The 19,675-nt window shown below is 46.7% G+C and overlaps 1 protein-coding gene across 4 annotated transcripts in view; it reads left to right on the top strand.

Moving 5' to 3' along the window:
* Positions 1 to 19,675, top strand: part of LOC142557151 (prolyl 4-hydroxylase subunit alpha-2-like) — a 59,368-nt gene that overhangs the window by 35,019 nt on the left and 4,674 nt on the right. For 3 of the 4 annotated variants that reach the window (XM_075668803.1, XM_075668807.1, XM_075668805.1), the window contains 6 exons: positions 71 to 135; positions 1,675 to 1,786; positions 7,162 to 7,242; positions 8,167 to 8,220; positions 9,593 to 9,661; positions 11,279 to 11,375. In XM_075668803.1, coding sequence (XP_075524918.1) covers positions 71 to 135; positions 1,675 to 1,786; positions 7,162 to 7,242; positions 8,167 to 8,220; positions 9,593 to 9,661; positions 11,279 to 11,375 — 478 coding nt within the window. The remainder of the gene's footprint in view (positions 1 to 70; positions 136 to 1,674; positions 1,787 to 7,161; positions 7,243 to 8,166; positions 8,221 to 9,592; positions 9,662 to 11,278; positions 11,376 to 19,675) is intronic. The other variant, XM_075668806.1, reaches the window with a different exon arrangement.

Genomic DNA, 19,675 nt, shown 5'->3' on the forward strand with positions numbered 1-19,675 from the left:
CGAATGTGCTTTACCGTGACAGGGCTGTGCACGTCACACACATGAGTGATCGTTACTCTTGCTTTCACAGCTTTCCCGGTCCACTCACTTCGCCGACGACGGTATTGAGACATCCCTGATCCGGACCAGCTCAACGTAAGACGGCGCTGCTTTTTTTTTAACGTTTGCTAACTATTGTAATTATTGTAATCATTGCCGGCACCAGCCATACCAGTTATCCGTTAAGCAGCTCTGGCGGTAAGGGAATTGAAGAATCAAGACGCGCAAAAAAAACGCTTGATGACACTCGATGCAGTACAAGAAAGTCAGAGCCTGCTGGATGATTGAGAGCAAAAATGTCTGTTTCTCGGTCGCGTCAGCGCCAAAACGTCTCCTTTTGCTGTGCTCCTGTGTTGTTAACCGGTTGCACGCTTTCATATTTCACGCTTCTTTCATCTCTATAACAATTACACCATGCACACAGTAAACTCGTTTGCTTTTCTTTCTTTCGGAAGCGTTTAATAAATTTATGTTCAGTTAATCACGTAAATGAACTGACCTTCCAGGAGCCGACTTATCCTAATTTATTTACAAATTGCCATAATCGTAACCACCGAATGGGGATTATTGAGGAACGCTCTGCGTTTTTTTCCTTACTAACACACGGATGAGCTAAATATCCTGATCACATACCTGTCAGACGGTTGTAAATGCTGTATTACAATAAGAAGGCGTGCTAATTTTGCAGGAGCAGCTTTATTCCTGTGGTAATGGTGGCATTGCGTATCGTGCGAATGTAGGGAAAACGACAGAGAAAACAGCGCATTCGAGCGCTACGCAATACCGCCGTTATGAACTATTACCAACATGCCCAAGCTTCTACCCTAAACCTATGATTATTCTTTAGCCACTGTTCCATTTTCTCCGACTAGACCCCGTTCGCACAGTGACTTCAGCACACTGCAAGGGCATTTGTAAATATTTCGGACTTCGTTCTTTGGAATACGTTTTGTGGGCATGGAAACTTACAATTCCATTTCTCATCATTGTCTAAGGATAACTCATGGAAATTACACAAAAGAAACAGCGGGGGAATACTCATCCGCAGAATTAATGCTTTCGTGAGGGACTTTTGCGAGAGTTCCTGACTGAGGTGCTGAATCACATGATTGATCTAAGTACTGCCACACCGTTGCATACTGGGATGCTTGGTGGGGCAGCATCTGTTTATCCCGTGTCAGTAATATGGGCACAGAGGTGAGGACGTAGACACAACATAGCGCTAGGCCGACAACCATCGGCTAAACGGAACCCTTGGTGCCGCTTAGGTGAAATGACTCGTGACATCAACCCAACACACTTTCAAACTTCCCGTTGGTACATTTCTTTGGTCAAGCAGTGTGTTCTCCGTACGTCCTGTCATCTGTTTCTATGCTGCAGTGCTATTCTGGGCATCGTCAAATTCATCCATCTTGTCAAATTGTCATCTTGTCAATGTTGTCAAATTCGCCATCTTCTCAGCCGTGATTGGCTCACAGGGCTGCCGAGGCCTCTCTGATTGGCTGGAAATGCCAACATGGCGGAAGTTGAAAACATGGCAAAATTTGACAATGTGCACAATGGCACCTCTCGTTTCATTGGTTAAATAACTAGTGTAAGCGTATCGCGAGTGCTAAATGATCTACCCATTCGCAGCGCTTGGCTAGGTGACGAGGATGCTCCTGTGGCAACGAGACTAAATCGATTCCTCGAGTCCTTGCTTGGTGTAGGAGCTCGATACCTTAAAGGAGAAGCGGAGCATTATCAGGTGAGTACATGGATCGCTGGTGAACAAGACCCGCGCGTCCGAGTGTTCACTTTTTTATTTTTCTGTATCGTTATTTCACTATTGTTAACTTAATTGAACTCATCGTCTGACTTCGAGAGACGTGCGTAAAAGAAAACGGCGTAGAAGAAGCATACAAATAAACTCCGGATGCTTGAGTTGCCACGCCACGCACCGCGATCTTCAACTGCAACTTCTAAGCTCCAAGGAATTTTGAATTCATTTCGTTATTGCACCTCAAGGGCATGCATCGAAGTGCTTAAGTCAAAATACCAAAAAAAATAAAGAAAGAGGAAACAAAACTACCAAAAGATGTTATGCAGCAAGCATCGACTATGATTGCCAATGCAAGCGAATAGCACGAATGAACAGACGAAAGAGTGAATGAGCAAGTGGCAGCCTCTCTTCCTCCTCCCTCGGGGTCCTCGATCCCGCCATCTCGCTTGCCCGCGAGCTTACGCGCGAAGGTCTCTTACACCCCTTTCGACGTTTCCCCATGCCCCTCTTCGCAACTTAGTTGCCCTAGAGCACACGCCCTTTCCCTCGGCGAGTTTAATAGGTGTTCCTCGCAAAGTCCGATCACCATGCAGTGTCCCCCGACCATCGTCGTATCTACCACTAAAACGGCCGAAAGCGTTAAAGAAAGCTATTCGCTAAAAATTGAATATGCATTAAAATGTAGACACTAGCAAAATTATACAATTGGCGTTTCCACGGGTTATGACATTATTAGGGGGAAAAAACTTACTCGTCATCTCCGCCCTGCGAAAGAGGATGTCCAGCGAAGCTGTTGAAAACCACCACTACAGCTTCTGAGGGAAGTGTGCAATGCTTTATTGCTTTAGAGTATTGGTACTAATGGTAATTTAGAGTAATGGTAGCAGTGGGAATAATGGTAATTTGGCAGCACACTGCTGGTGGTTGTATTGCCGTTTCTTTTACGCTTAGCCGCTTCTCGTACTGACGCTGCTCCTCGGGCGTCCTAACTATGTGTTGCCTTCTCACAGTAGTGCAACAACAACAAAATCAGTTGCTAGGCTGGTTCTTTTAAATGTGAAAGGCTAGTGATGCCACTCCCCAAGCTGCCGTCGCCGCGGCAGCTTGCCCAACAGTAATCTTTACCGGAAAACGTATGGGGGCAGCGCTATGTGTTCCCATTGTTATCAGGCGCCCATTATCGTTAATGGTGCCGTTTGGATGCTTGTTTCGTGCTTGCTCTTTATTGAAACGAATGCTGCGCCGTATTTTGTATGCGTGATACCAAAGAATGCACGCACCATTCACTTCAGTCGCTGAAGGTTTTTTTTTTTTTTTTTACTCAATGGAGGTATTCTTATTTTTATTTTTTCGTGAGGACGCGCCACGAAATATCTCAACCGACTAGAGGCTAACAGCTTCACTGTAAAAATTACGTAGATTTAACGGACATGCTGGAACCTGTGGGAAGCGAAGCTTCGTGAAACTTTGCTCTATCCGAGCATGAAAATGGGCTACGAGGAAGTGCGTTCCGCAGAGTTATTCTTTGCAGAAAGAAAGTGCTGTTTATTGCCGATGTTCGGTCTCTTAAGCTTGCCATTGAACGTCTGCGGGCCAATCATGAGAATGTTCTCAGCAACGGGTTTAGTAGTGCGAGCATTGCGTGTGACTTATAAAGGAAAGAATTAAGCAGGCACGGGCGAGTGATTATGCGACGACATTTACGTGCCGGAAGAGAATGGGTGTGTTTTTCCTGCGATGATGCAAACAATGGCGAAAGCGTTGTGTTAGACGACTCAGTAAAACTATGCAGCGATAAACTAAAAATAGACCTGTGGCAAAGTCGACCCCGCGAAGTCATGCACACTTTATCCATAAACTATACTCCATGCCACAAGTCATTCGCAAGCCCGTAAAAACTGCAGGAATCCTTAGCCAGTAGGAAGGCTGAACGCACCTCGACATGTGTTCATCTGCGTCACGTCGTTTACTTGGCGGCTGCTGAATTCGCCGTATACAACGTGCAAGCGCCAAGGCCTTAACGTACGTGTCACATATCGCTGTATTGTATCACGTACCAAGCAAATACAGGACTCGCTAGACTCCGTCTCAGACATTAAGTGCAACGCTGTGAAGGATAGACAGACTTTCTGCAGTGGCTGCGTTCGCGGTTAAAAATAGTTCGATGGTTTCTTTTTCTTTTTTTTTTTACCACAGTGGTGCGAAACTGTTTTTATATAGGCTCAGTATTGAACGCAGGAAGTCTTTATTCTCGAGAGCACACTAACTGAGGTATACGGCTGATAATGCTTTGTTTTCGATCATATTTTACCTCTCGTAGTTTTTTTTTTTTCTGGTTTTCTATTTGCAGCCCGTCGCGGCAGCCTCACGTGCATGTTCGCGCGAGCAAACGCCTTTGGCGTGCATCGAGGCGTGGACGGAACGAGCGGAGCGATAAATTTTCGAGACCGAACTTCTTGCGGAGCTTCCACGACATTGCACCTTATGCCTGAAACGGTGTATAATCCTGCCAATAATCAGACAGTTGCGCCCGGAACTACACCCCGCTGCGCAGGGATATTGCCTGCGTACGCCTCGTATCTTCGGCAGCGCTGCAAACGAGGTGGAGTACAGATCTGCGGTGTGGATTGAACGACTCGGCCGTGGCCAGCGGGGTAGACTGCTGGTGCGTGCAGGCCTATATTTATTACATTATCTGGTGCAATAGGTGTGCGATAACGTAGTCCCCGTCAGATAGACTGGTAGGAAGGACAATGATGAAACTTACGAAGACCTCGTAGCAAAAAACACTTGCTCCTTCCACTGGGCTTCACGCTGACAATAGTAGAGGGAAACGTATACGGTGATAGCGCTATTTGTGTCGCTGCTCAGCCAGCACGCCATGGTTGGCTCCGCAGAGATTTCCACTGAACTCACTAGACGGAGCACTGGCGCTAATGTATACGGGAGCTGCAAGCAGGGCGGTTCAGCCAGCAAGGGAATGATAGTTAGCAGGATTATTTTTCTAAGCTTCGTCCTTACGGCTTCGAACGGCTCTGACTTTTCAAACTGATCATTTCCGACAAATATTGCGTTACAAACGAATAAATGAAACATGTATAATATCGTCCGACGACCACATTTGAACGGAGGACCTCGTGCACAGAAAGGCGATGTCGTAATCATTACTTTAGAAAAGAAAAAAAACATCCTTAGGGCGCAAAACGAGGAAGAAAGGAACAAGGCCAAAAGAGAGGACGCACTGTTTAAAGAAAATGTTTCATTAACCAGCCCAAGCAGCCACCTTCTCGCAGTACTCATTAAGCCACGGATGCAGGCGTCGACAGCCGGAATAGCGTAAGACTTTCCCGCCGGCACGCAAGAGCGTTGAATCGCTGGGCACGTTTTGATTTGGCCACGGGGAAAGAAACCCCTCGACAGGCCGAACCAGTGCAATTAGCAGCGATTATGCATGTTCGGAGAGTCTTATTCCCTTCTACCTTTAGAAAATTAGTGATTACCTTGACGTTGATGTGAATAAGGGCAGATAAAGCGTAATAAACAAAGCTACAAGAATGTTTGAAGCCGCAAGTATGAAGACCAGACGAGTATATTTACTACGTCCATCGTTCCCATGGTGGTTGGACGATCGGTGCGCCAGGGTTTCCTCTAGTAATTTTTCTATGAAACTCTATGATCTGCCCAAACTTCATCTATGTGACTTCTAACGACGTTGTACATTCTTATCTTAATCTGCTCTAGCATATACTTTCATTGCAAGTCTTTTGATTGGCATTGAGTAGCTTCTCCTAGCTTTTAATTTTTACGTTAGGTTGTTCTCGGAAGACCATAAAAGTAGTTGTTTAGCGATACGAACATAACTATGCGTAGTGGCTGCCATAAAATTTATCAAAATGCAGCAATACATGCACCTAAAAGTGCCATAATTTATTTATTCGTACTTAATCAGGTAACATTGTGTTAGTGTGAGCGTAAAACACCTAAATTCTCAGAGGGCACGCAGCAAAGTATGACTACAAAAGACGCACAAGAAATGGGTTTTGCGATATGTCTTCTAAGTAATCCATGTCATTTTATAAAATAATCCATATATACTCCGTATGACTATCTAGCGATTATACGACTGCAGTGTCATACGTCCCCAGAGTCATTTTAGTATGAAGCCTCTGACTTCGAGAGGCCGGCAAAAAATGCGCGACAAGAAGATGCTCACCACTCGAACTCTGTGACCGAATGCTCGGTCTGCTCCATGCTGATAAGGTAAAAGACAAAAAAAAACGAGGCCAGATATCGCCAAAGGTGAGTGTTCTGTGAGGCACGATATTCAGTTATCGCATATCCGGCTATACAATGTAGACTAACGGCACACGCCAATTTCTCTTTTCTTTTGTCCTATTAACAAGTAATATAGTTCATTTTAACCTATTGCGTTAAGCGACGTAAGCCACGTAAGAATAGTATACAGAGTTAGGGGCTGTGAGCTCATCATACTGCATAACTGCAGCTTTAATCTGGAGTACCATCAGATTGTTGTACGTGAGGACAAATAAGCTCATTTCATTTCAAGTTGATAGGCAATATAGGCAAGATAAAGGCAGGCAGTACACAATCAATGCAGAGCAAGCATGCAATATGCTAGGCAGGAAACGTAAGTAAGCTATGTGAATACGTTTAAAAGGCATTCTTATCATGAAGGAGTCCAACGTTATCCCTAGTGAACCAACAGCTTAGAAATAATTCCTTATGAATAGTGGTACAGTTCGGTGTCATTAGTTTCGATCTACATACACCGTGAGCCCTTTTCTAAAAAAAATAGCGCTGCTCATATGAACGTTTAACTTTTGCTGTCATTCCACGCTTTGAATGTTAAGTGGAACCGCTGTTTTGTTCGCAAGCGTGCATCAAGTGTTCCCGTGTAATCTGGCGTTTATACTCTTACGTAGAAGAGTACATGTCGCACACATACATGTACAATAGAAATGCCAGTATATATATATATATATATATATATATATATATATATATATATATATATATATATATATATATATATATATATATATATATATATATATATATATATATATATATATCTGTGTGCTTATTAAAATTTATATGTATATGTTCGGTGTATGCTACGTGCACAAGGCTGTTGTTTAGCCCCATATGCGAAAAATACTGAAGCTTCGGGACACAAGCAGCAGGCGGCCCTGCATTCGCGCGCCAAGATTGCCTTCTTGTCGTGTAAATTACCAAGATAATGTATTCCTGATCCCGTGCTGGCTATCACGTGCAACTGTATCCTGATGTTCCTCAATTTATTCTTCTTTTTCTCTCTCTTTCCTCTCTGTATCTCGCAGATTGCCAACTATGGTGTAGGAGGCCAGTTTGCCGCGCATATTGACTACCTCGACGATATCCTCGCCGACCCTAACCGAACGGTGAGCGACAAACACCACGAAGATTGCTCCAAAAATGTCCTGGCGGCTGAGTAGCCATAAGCCGCCATGTTTGTTGCGTGAGGGTTCAGGAAGAGCTAGGGCTCAGGAAGAGTTAATTGATCGGGGTCAAGGAGGCCTGAAAAATTTAATTCTGGAGTGGAGATGATGTCCTAAAGGTGAAGCCAGCCCCCGCCATCTTACAAGTGGAATCGACATGTGACGTTTCGAAAGCGTATTGTGGGAAGTATTTCTTGTCACTGTACAAGTTACGACATTCTTTGTCCTTCCGATAGTGTCTCCGCTATCTCACAAGTACCGCGCACTTACCTTGACCATGTTATGTCTGCGGAACGCATAGAAGTAGATAAGTAGGCCGCGGTATTAACCGGGCAACACTCCACATTCGGAAAATAAAATTCACAATGTTGTCCGTTCGTAAGCGCTCTTTGCCATTGGGCAGCACGTTTTCGCTAATAATATGTTCAAAATTATGACGATTTCGTGGCAGCCGGTTTTTACGAACAGCTCCAGCGCTATAATATGCGGTAACACACCAGTCAGTTATGAGAACCGACTTGCTATATGCCCCTGAACTGCCTGCGGGGGGATATATTCATTCGCTCTGATTGAAAATCAACTCTCGATGCACCTATCGTGCTCAAAATATTTGCAGTGCAAACGAGAACGACAGCAATGACTACAATACAGAATTGGCCCGTTTATGCGTTGCACTATGGTGTATCTCTGGAGCCAATTAATTTTATTTCGCGCCATCAAAACTGTTTTCTTGCGTATGGCCTCTCCATTTTGTACATGTTAATCTCCCTCAAACGGGCTCTGCGGTTCAACTGTAGCCAACCAGTCCTTTTTGTTCTTACTCTGAGCTTGTGCAATCCCAACAGTTATGTTTCACTTCCGTTACAGATTGACGACTTCGGCCGTACGTCAGGTGACCGAATAGCTACGCTTATGTTTTACGTAAGTCGACTGCGGATCTCACTAACTCTTTAACTTGTGTTTATCAAATGTGCAATGAAAATTTGTTGGAATTTCGGAAGGAAAATGTCAATCACAATACTTCTCCCACGCGATTAATTCCACGAAAGTATGATGCTATATCAATAAGTATCTGATCGCCTAACATGCTGCTGCTACAGAGATTTACCTAAGGGATAAACAATTGTATGTTAATATGCTATGCTAATACACGCGCAGACACACACACACATGCACGCATACACACGTGCACACGCACACGCAAGCGCACACACTTTTCAAAGCACAATCGAGAAAGTTATTGTTTAGGCTGTTATGACTTGTTTCTGTTTTAAGGTGTGTTGTAGCGTGCTTGGTGTATTTCATCAGATACAGACCTGTACGGGGTGCAGTGGTAATAGCTATAAACGAACCATATGACAATGAGATTCGTGGTTCCGCGATTTTCATCGTAAACACATTCGAACGTACTGCATTGCAATGCAACTAACCTCACCGAAAGTGTGAACCAGTACATTAGCAATGCACTCATAGAAAAGGCTGAGTCTGTAAATTAACTAAAGAACCTCGATTTTGAGGCAGCCGATTACCATACCATTAATGCTTTGACGGACATACGAACTTTAGCCGGTGGTTATTTTACAATCACACGAAAAAAATATGTATACTTCATCGTGAAACAACGAACGAAGCAAGCCGCAATATCGCAACGGACAAACGGGAAAATTCGCGGGCTTGCTCCACGTTATTCGGGAAATAAAATTCACGAAGCTGTCCATTCGTAAACGCTCTTTACCATTGGCCAGCACGTTTTCGATAATTATGTGTTCAAAATTATGACGATACCGTGGCAGCTGTTGTTCCGAGACAAGGTCTCGGAACCACGTCCGCGGCCGTTGCCCAGACCCACTAAAAAAAACGCCGGACTCAAATATCGTTCATTTGAAAATAAAAGTTTACGCTCTCCCCACGTTATCATTCACACTGTCAGCGATTTCTTGCCCTGACAATCACCCCAGAAACGCCGTTCAGCATTGGCATTCATTGCTGGCGGCACCGCGTAAAGGCAAGGAGCTGCAGTTTTTCTTGACGGCGTTTATGAGACGTCTTTCTACACGGTTAGACTCTGGCAAACATCTGGCTAATGCACGCAACACTAAGGTAAGTTAAAAACCGAAGCTAACTTCATGTTACTACTTTGTGTATTATATAAGCACTGTCATTCTTCATAGTCCTTCCTAGACGTGCTCAATCATTTTAGTATATTCGATTGCTGGTGCAACTGTTCACGTGTCAGTTCTGGTAATAATCATATCGCGCTTGCGCTATGCTTAGCATGCTTTCCTCTTTGCAGCTAAGTGATGTCGAAGAAGGAGGGGCGACCGTGTTCCCAAATCTTGGCGTGCGATTAATGCCCAAAAAGGTGAGGCTACTCCAGCTCGCTACTTTGTAGCGAGCTGCGAAGCACGTCATAAGTAGTGCGGGCCGAGTTATGTTCACGAGAATTTCGTAGTTTGTTTTCGCTTCGCTGGAGCTGTCTTTCGCTGGCCGGCCACCATGGCTAGATTCATGGTAGCCGGCCAGATTCATATCCGGCTAGATTCATATTCTAGCCACCATGGCTAGAATAGCACGTCCTTTATAACATTTCACGGGATTTGCTCTTGCTAACAGTTCTGCCGTAAGAAGGTCTTGAGAATACCAGCCCAGTTCTTCCCTGAAAATTTTTATTACACTTCACTGCCAAAACGCTTGTCCTGAAAAAGAAAAACCGATTACCAGAGCTGGCGTGCCCTTTGCGCAATGAAGAGGTGTGATAAAAAAATATATATACACGCAAAGCATTGACGCTCTGCAGAGGGACGAAAAACAGTATCAGGTATCCTGATTCATACTTTATAAACTTTATAAACTTATAGTTTAAGACTAGGAAGACGGGCTTAAGGTTCGTCTATAGCAATAGACGAACCTTAAACGACGAACCGAGTCTATAGGGAGTAATTATAGTAGCCTATACTTTCGGCCTTTGGCTGTAGTTCGGGACTATAACTACAAGAAGTGTACTATTTCAGGCTAGTTGGAAACAATCCACAATAATTAGTTTGTTTCGCACAAGCTGATAGATGAAGGACTAGGGATTTGACGAATACAGGCGCAATGCTGCGCTTGTGTTGCAATTATATAATTAATGTGATTAATGTGTTGTAATCGTATGCTAATTACAAACAAACATTGATGGTGTCGCCTTCAGTGTGCTAATAGCTGATTCCAGCCGCATTAATTTGTAAAATGCTTGTCATACGAATGATGCGTAAGTGCGAAGTTGACAGAGAACGTTTGAGAGCTGATATTGTTTGCCGCAGACGTTAACTTTCAGTGAATGTTATCGTTTTGCTGTACATTATGCAGTTTTCTTTCTAACAATTTAGTTGCTGCTTCACGTGCGTTGTCGTAACAATCGTATAGCTTTCATGAACCATTACCGCTCCGCATGCAGAATGTAGAATTCAGCTACTCAAGGGAGATAAATTCAGACAAAGTTCGTTATCACACCGCTACCACCACACGTATCATTAAAGGATTTGTACAGACTTTAACGTATCCCTTTCTCTAAGTTAGCAGAAAGAAAAGAGCGGTATATTATACCTTGCATATATCCTTCAGACATTTTAAACTGACTGCTTAAACATGGAAAATACTAAAGTGTGTACTACCAGACTTGCGTTTTTTGAGATACAGTCTCCTTATACAAAGTTTGAAATTCTAAAAAGGTTTTGTCGTTCCTCAATTAGGTCCAACAATTTTGACGCTGCTCCACTTGCTCAAATTACCTATCATCACTGAGAGATGATAGGTAATTGGGGAGGATAGATAACTACAAGACCAGCTTAATAATAAAATGATTGTTTGATAGACAACTGCAACTTTTAGACTGCTATGCGTGAATCGGAGCTTCCAGTCAATTGTTATGAAGCTAACGCTTCTTTCTCGGCTTCTGTTTTACACGTGCATTCGGCGGTGTTGTTCTCTTTTATTTCAGGGAAACGCAGCCTTCTGGTGGAACCTGAACGCGGACGGAGAGGGGGAGCAGCTGACAAAACACGGAGGTTGTCCCGTCCTGTATGGTTCTAAGTGGAGTAAGTGATATCGATGGCAAATGACTTGCGGTTAGCGAACTGCCTGAGTTTTCTAAATGCCATTTCAACTTCGATATCACGAAATGTAGAATAACTGAGAGCTATATCTCCGAGATATAATGTTCGAAAAACATTTTGCCGCAAACTCGTGACACCAAGAATTTCACAAAAACACAAAGTCACCGTTTTTTCACTGTCCGCGTGGAAATAACATGGCGTTAAATCACTTGCTTAAGGGACGCTGAAGTGAAATACTAAATCAGTTTAGGTTAAAGGAGCATTCCTTCAAAGTTAGATCTTCGTTAATTTTGCGGTAAAGGCCCACTTAGGCTCAGACCGCACGCCTGCCGCACGCGTGCGGTCATGCGGAACACTGCACATTTCGCCGACGGGTGCAAAAATATTGGTTCACGGTTCATGTGCTAACCCATTGTAAGCTGAAAATGTGTGCACGTGTGTGCAACATGTGAAATTTCTCGAATGACCGCACGTGTGCGGCATGCGCGTGGTGTCGCGTGTCGTTTGAGCGTAAGTCGGCCCTTAGACGTTGAATTTTAGAAGGGAAACTGAAATCAGGAACTTCCAATCCGATTCACTTGGCATCGAAACCATCACGCCCACATACGTCAGGATTGGGATCAGAGATCTGAAAGTCATTTTCTCGTATTTTGGGCCTTTTGTGTGTGAAAGAACGTTCTCGAAGCTTGCTAAGTTTAGCTTTTCGGTGCTTTAGAATGTAATACAGCCCATATTTAGCGACATAAAGATCACTTGACTCAAGCAGAAGCCGTGGAAATTTGCAACGTCATGGCGAGCGGGCACGGAACCTTCAACATGGAGTCGCTGTCAGTATTTCCACTTTTGCTTCTTCTTCCGGCTTATCTCTTCTCGCGGTGAGAGTGTATCTTTCCCTATTGACAGGCTTAGTTCCCTATGACCGGCTTAGAACCCCAGGCAAAACGCCGTCATCGCAATCTTTGTATTCCAGGTACAGTGTTAGATAATTCAGAAATACGTAAGCTTACTAAGTACTCTTTTTTTTCCTGCCAATAATCAGTGCAGAAGCGTGGAAAATATCTCAAGCTGGCGAGCGAGGCGGAAGGCTCACGTGTCATTCCAATATTGACTCCACTTCCGGTGTTTCTCCTTTTCCCCGGCGCTCCTCCGCTGCGCTCACGGCGCGAAAGGGGTGGAGCTTTAACCTAAAGTTTCCCGCGTGCATACAGTGTTAATTCTCTCTCTCTTTCTTTCTCTCTCTCTGTCTGTGGTCCTCTTTTTACTCTCTCTCTCTCTTATACCTAGGGACCTAATGTAGGGTAGCAAATCAAACGCCCGTCTGGATGACGTCCTTGTCTTTCCGCAAGGTGTATATATATATATATATATATATATATATATATATATATATATATATATATATATATATATATATATATATAGTACGCACGCACGCGCCATGCCAACGCAACAGGCACAAGAAGAATACTTGGTAACAAGCGTGTAAAGCGTCTGGACCAGGCCGGTTTTCCGGAGGCAGTCTAATGGGGCTTTCGTCGCACCCAAAGCACTACGTTGCATCGCTGCTCCCCTGTACAAGAATATGGTAAAGCTCGAAGGAGTTGTTGCATAAATCTCCAGCAGATCCATTACGCTTGCCCCTGGGACCTCAAGGCGCGTATATGTGCATAGAACATAATGTAAATCATCGCGCACATTGTGCACACTACAGTGCCTACCTTGTACTTACATTCAGCTAGACGGAAAGGCTGTCAGTGCTGTCAGTTGCTTTTTCGTATTGTAGCACAGCCTATAGCTGAAGCCCTCTAATGTTAAACAGAATTCGCACTGGAGGAGGGACTACAACTCGGTGCGTCCATCATAATTCGAAAGGTATGAGTAAAAGTCGCCTAGGGCAGAGGAAGCTTAGTGCTGGTATTAAAGATTGACACAGAGAACAGGAATAGTTGGACATTATATGACACGCAGTGAAGCCAAAGGAAGTGGAAAAGCAGTGGGATCTACCAGAACAGTATATCCGATTTGCTACCCTGGTATAGAGAAAGGAAAATGGTGCATAGCAAGGTAGGGAGGTTGAGCGCAGGTATTGTTTCTGTTGTGCACCCGCACGGCTGGACTCATTGGTGTATTGCACACTCAATGCAAGAATTTAGTGAAACAACAAAAGAAAAAGTGGCCACAAAATAAAAGCGCGCACAGTACGGGTGCTCACCAATCGCCGTTCATTTCTATCCTCAAAACGAAAAAATATATTCAAATTCACGCACAAGCGCAGACGTTGAATTCGCTGAATTTCGGTATTTCATTACTGTGCGCGAGGGTGCAGGACAACGGAAGAGAGAGAAAGGGAGCAGTGAAAAATGTGCAGCGGACGCACAATTCAGGGATCGCACGCAGCTCTGTCATACTCCACCATGAAGACCCGTAGGGCCTCAGAAGCTTTAAAGATGATTAGATCAGAAGTAAGAACGAAAGAAGAAACATACAATAAGTATACGCATGAGCAAAAGCGCCTGCACATATGCGTGCAAGTCATGTGCCCGGTTACACTGCAATCTCGGGAATCGTCTCTCGCACGTCTAGACGCAACTCAATGCGGCTTAACAAACAAACACTGACGCCGCTGGGCTCGTGCGTCCAAATGAAGAACACTGGCGAATTGGAGGAGAGTATATTTCGTACCACGCACAGACAAACCTCCATTCACGTGCCCCTCGGTCACACAGAGACGCAAGCCGCTTATGGCAACTGCATCTTCCGACGAATTCTATCCGTCTTGACGGCGACGGCCCAGTTTACGTGCAGCGCACCCACGACCTTTGAATCTGCAGCAGCTCACAACTTGTGCTCGGTGATACGTTTCGTCCTACATGTTCGGTGGCGTATCTCTCTCTCTCTCTCTCCTCTTTTCTTTTTCTATATATAAATATGGCTTGAAATACCGTCTGCGAGTTGCGTTCAAGGTCCGCTTACTGGCACGAGCACTACGAGGCGACGAGCGCGCCGTATCACAGCAAAGCTCGCGGATCAAAGGAAAACGCACTGACTGTTTCTAACTTCAGTCGCATGCAGTCCAGTGCAGTCATTTGATTCTGGTCGGAGCTGCCAAATGACACGGCGTTGCGAGGTCGAAACGGATAGGCGAAACAAAAACCGCGCACTGTCCGGACCCCGGTGGAAAAACACCCCCTCCCCCCTCCCCCCCACCTGTAGACCAGATCACGTGCTGAGCGGGCGGTGCAATCGCATTGGCTGACGCATGGTCAGCGGCGGCGTAGACAGAGATCGGGTTCGCGGTTGCACGAGCTATACGGGGGTATGGGGTAGGGGGGGCGGGGGCATTCACGCGTCTGGTCCAGCCAAGGACACTGACACTCATGGTTGGCGCTTGTCAGTAATGAGGCACATTCTAGTGGGCGAAGAGGTGACGTTGTTGACTAAGATGGCTGGGCTAGTGGAGCCACTTAGGGCAGGCTAAACTGACAAGAAGAAAAAAATGAAAGGACGATCAATTTTTCAGTTTTAGCTCCATAAAATGTTGCATACACTCAAGAGCAAGCACAAAGGCGAGTGTGTATTATTTTGCATTCCACCTAGTGTTGTAATCGGGCCGCTGGCACGAGTTGTTGGGAATTCGGCGCTGACGCCCGTTGTTGCACCTGGGTCGCAAGCCCCAAGGGTAGCGTTGGCCTGGCGGCCTGGGGTACAACTGGAAGCATCCGAAGGTCCCGGCAAAGCATGAGTCGACTGGTAACAACAAAACAACTTGTTTATTCTAACATCGCAAAGAGTTGGCGGTCAGGTTGACCGAAGTAAAGAGACGGGAGAGCACGTTACTCAACAGAAGAAATCGGAGCCTTCTTTGGCGTCCGGGGGCAGCTGCTTTTATATTCTCGCAGTTGAGGGCAAGAAGGAACCCCTCTATAGACAAGCACGTGACTGTGCCGCTCGGGCACAAAGGGATAAGGTGGCGCAGCGTCGTGTCGGCGCCACTCGGGCACAATGGGAAGAGAAGGTGGAGCAGCCGTCGTGTCGGCGCCGCTGGGACCCCCTCGCTTCACAGTTGTTGGGAGTTCCTCTCCCCGGCTGCCGCGCTTCGACAAGCGTGGGCACCAACATGCACATACACACACACACACGCACATGAAGACACGTGGCATTGGAACATGCCTGGACGCGCTTGGCAGGGAGGCGTAGCGGCGGCGCCGAACGGGCCAAAATGTCTGCCGCTTTGAACGAAGCCCTGGCGTCTGTTGCATCCTCGCCGGCTTTACCGCGCGTCGTAGGCGAAACGTAACAGACCGCCCCGCCGGGGGAAGGAGATCCCGATGGTCAGGGGACTGCATCCGCTGTCCGGAGGGATGTCGCTTGATGATGCTCATAACCGAAGTCGGGCGTCCCTCGACGTTTCTTGAGCGCAGCGCACAGAGAAGGCCTCGTTCTCTCGTTCAGGTTCGCACGGGACACTGCAAAATGACTTCGGGAGGGTTCACGTTTTTGTTCTCGTTTTCGGCAAGCGTTAGAACTACGCTGAAACTCAACCGCTCAGTCAGCAAGCACGGCACAACCCTCACTAAGCCATGCCAGGCTCTTTCCCCTTTTATACCACTGTCTAGTTCCTTACAGTAGTCTAGCAGCACTCAGAACGCGTCCACAAATTGGAAAATTGCACTAGAAAGCATGTTATCACTTTGAAACACTAAACAAAAGCAATATGTTAAAAATCCTGCCTCGGGAAGAAAAACATCAGTAACAAACAATTTTGAGGCTGATTCCTACGTTAGGGGCTTCGACTTAAGCCATCGGCGTTACCGTTGAGACTCTCCTTTTTGTAACGCACCTCAAAGGAATATTGTTGCAAAGCGAGGCTCCAGCGCAGGAGGCGGCCATTTTTGGGAGAGATGGTCTGCAGCCATTGGAGAGGGCAGTGATCCGTCTCAATGATAAACCTCGAGCCGGCTAGATAGCATGACAATTTCTGAACGGCCCACACGAGACACGCACACTCTTTCTCGGTGGCGCTATACGCCTGCTCACGACTGGTCAGCTTACGACTAGCATACAGGACGGGGTGTTCTACTTCTCCATTTTCCCGTTGGCACAGTACAACGCCCATGCCTCGCTCACTAGCATCGCACTGAACTACGAACCCTTTTGTGTAGTCTGGCGATCGTAGCACAGGCTGGCTTGTTAGGGCGCTCTTTAGGGCGCTAAAAGCTCTTTCCTTTGTCTCGTCCCAGACGACTGTTTGGGGCTCTGTCTTTCTTAGAGCATCCGTCAGGGGAGCCGCGATATCAGAGTACCTGGGGATGTACCTCTGATAGTAGCCGGCGACACCTAAGAACGACCGAATATCGGTCTTCGTGCGTGGTTGCGGGAAGTCTCGCACAGCGGCCACCTTTATTTCAGAGGGGCGGCGACGACCCTGACCAATCACGTGACCGAGGTAGACAACCTCGGCCTGTGCTAACTGGCACTTAGGAGCCTTGACTGTCAAGCCCGCTTCGCGCAGGCGGGTTAGCACTGCCCGCAAGTGTGCCATATGCTCAGACCAGGATGCGGAGAATATCGCTACGTCGTCTAGATACGGTAAAGCGAATTCTTGCTGTCCCCGCAACACTTTATCCATGAGGCTTGAAAAACAGTATGGCGCGTTCTTCAAACCAAAACTCAACACTTTAGGACGGAATGTTCCCATTGGTGAAATGAACGCCGCATACCTACTAGCCTCTTCTGTAAGTGGAACCTGCCAATAACCCCTGACAAGATCTAGGGTGGAAATAAACTGAGCGCTACTAACTTTCTCAAGGCGCTCCTCGATGTTAGGGATCGGATAAAGTTGATCCTTAGTGATGGAATTAAGCCTGCGGTAGTCGACGCAAGGACGAGGTTCCTTGCCCGGTACCTCAACTAAAATCAAAGGGGAGGTATAATCACTCTCACCTGCCTCAATAACACCGAGCTGTAGCATTTTCTTTACCTCAGCCTCCATAATATCGCTCTGGCGGGGTGACACCCGATACGCCTTGGATCGTACTGGCTCCGGGGAGGTAAGTTCTATGTCATGAGTAAGGACAGAAGTCCTACCAGGCCTCTCAGAGAACAGACCTTGAAACTCTTGTAAGAGCTGGTGTAGTTCGGTTTTCTGCTCAGGCGACAGCGGTGCTTTACTGATAAGGTCACTAATGACTTGACCGGTGTCTTCCCTGTTCGTCACTGAGCCTAGTCCCGGAAGCTCGACCGGAAGCTCTTCAGGAACGTTTACCATCATGCTCACTACTGCTTCCCTTTGTCTATAAGGTTTGAGCAGATTACAGTGGTAAACTTGCTGTGCTTTCCACTTTCCTGGCAGACTCACCACGTAGTTAACGTCCGACAGTTTCTGAACAATTCGTGCTGGGCTCTCCCACTGCACGTCTAGTTTGTTGTTTAGCGATGTGCGCAATATCATGACCTCATCGCCCACCTCAAAACGACGGGTCCTGGCGGTCCGATCATAATAAACCTTGGCCCTCTGCTGGGCCTTTGCCATTGCTTCACCTGACAACTCCTGTGCCCTTCTTAAGCGTTCGAGGAGCTTAAGCACGTACTCCACCACGACTGGGTCGTCGCCCCTGCCTTCCCACGATTCTCGAAGCATGCGAAGCGGAGATCGCAGCGAGCGACCGTACACCAGTTCAGCTGGCGAAAACCCCGTAGCCGCATGCGGCGCGGTCCGTAATGCAAAGATCACCCCAGGCAGATACAGCTCCCAGTCAGTTTGATGTTCAAAACACAATGCTCTCAACACGCGCTTCATGACGGAGTGGAGCTTCTCAACGGAGTTCGACTGTGGGTGGTACACTGAGCTGTGTAACAGCTTTACCCCACACCTTTCGAGAAAAGTTGTCGTCAAAGCGCTAGTAAACACTGTGCCCTGATCTGATTGGATTTCCGCCGGAAAACCAACTCGCGCAAATATGGACAGTAGTGCATTGACTATCTCAACTGAGCTGAGTTCTTTAAGCGGCACTGCTTCAGGGAACTTTGTCGCTGGGCAGTTCACAGTCAAAATGTGTATGTACCCTGTGGCTGTTACCGGCAGAGGTCCCACTGTATCAATAACGAGCCGTCTAAAAGGCTCCGTAATGATAGGTACCAATCTCAACGGCGCCCTCGATTTGTCCCCTGGTTTTCCCACCCGCTGACAGGTGTCACATGTCCTCACGAAATGGTCTGCGTCCCGAAAACACCCTGGCCAATAGTACTCCTGCAAGAGACGGTCCTTAGTTTTCTTAACTCCTAGGTGTCCGGACCACGAACCCCCGTGCGACAAGCGCAACAGATCCTGACGATAGCATTGAGGCACGATCAGCTGATCGAACTCCACTCCTCTGCGGTCTAGATACTTCCGGTACAGGACTCCACCTCTTTCCACAAAACGCGCATTTTTCCTGGCGATACCTTCCTTGACAATGCAGCGTATGTTTTCTAGGCTGCCATCCTTTTTTTCCTCGGCTATCAAAGCCTACCGGCTGACTTTTAGCAACCTATCAAGTCCGTCTGACGTAGGCGCGATGAGCAAATCTGCAGATAGCTCTTCTAACTTTCCCGCATTGGCAATTTCTTCTCCGGTATCTGGTGCCTTTAACGTTACAGACTCAAGTTTATTCAGTTCGGGCGTGCTCTGAATATCAGCTTGCTGCGCCTCTGACCCTTTCTCATTGTTCGATAACGTCGGCCCCGCAACTACCGCCTTCGCAGCGAGCTCCCGAACCTTCGATCTGGTTAAGGCCTGAACGCTAGCCTCACCAAACAAAAGCCCCTTCTCGCGCAGGAGGTGATCGGACCTGTTTGAAAATAGGTACGGATACTGGGGGGGCAGCATAGATGACACTGCCGCCTCCGTCTCAAGCGCTCCGAAAGGTCCTTCAATAAGCACTTTTGCTACGGGCAGACACACACTATGAGCTTCCACGGCTTGCTTGATCCATGCGCACTCGCCCGTGAACATATCGGGTTCTACGTAGGAAAGGTGAACTACATCCATCGTAGCTGCGGAATCGCGAAGCACTCGGCACTCTTTCCCGTTCACGAGGAGGTCTCGCATGTAAGGCTCGAGAAGCTTCATGTTCTCGTCAGTGCTGCATAATGACAAAAACACAACTTTTGGTTTTGTTTCCGGACACTGCGCCGAAAAGTGACCCGGCTTCTGGCACGTATAACACAAGCGCGCTTGCCTCATCTCGAACCGTTTTCTGCGTTCGGCTTCGGCTGCTGCCGTCTCCTTAGGTTCAGTCGCA

The sequence above is a fragment of the Dermacentor variabilis genome, chromosome 9 (assembly GCF_050947875.1).
Source record: "Dermacentor variabilis isolate Ectoservices chromosome 9, ASM5094787v1, whole genome shotgun sequence".
Classification (NCBI taxonomy): domain Eukaryota; kingdom Metazoa; phylum Arthropoda; class Arachnida; order Ixodida; family Ixodidae; genus Dermacentor; species Dermacentor variabilis.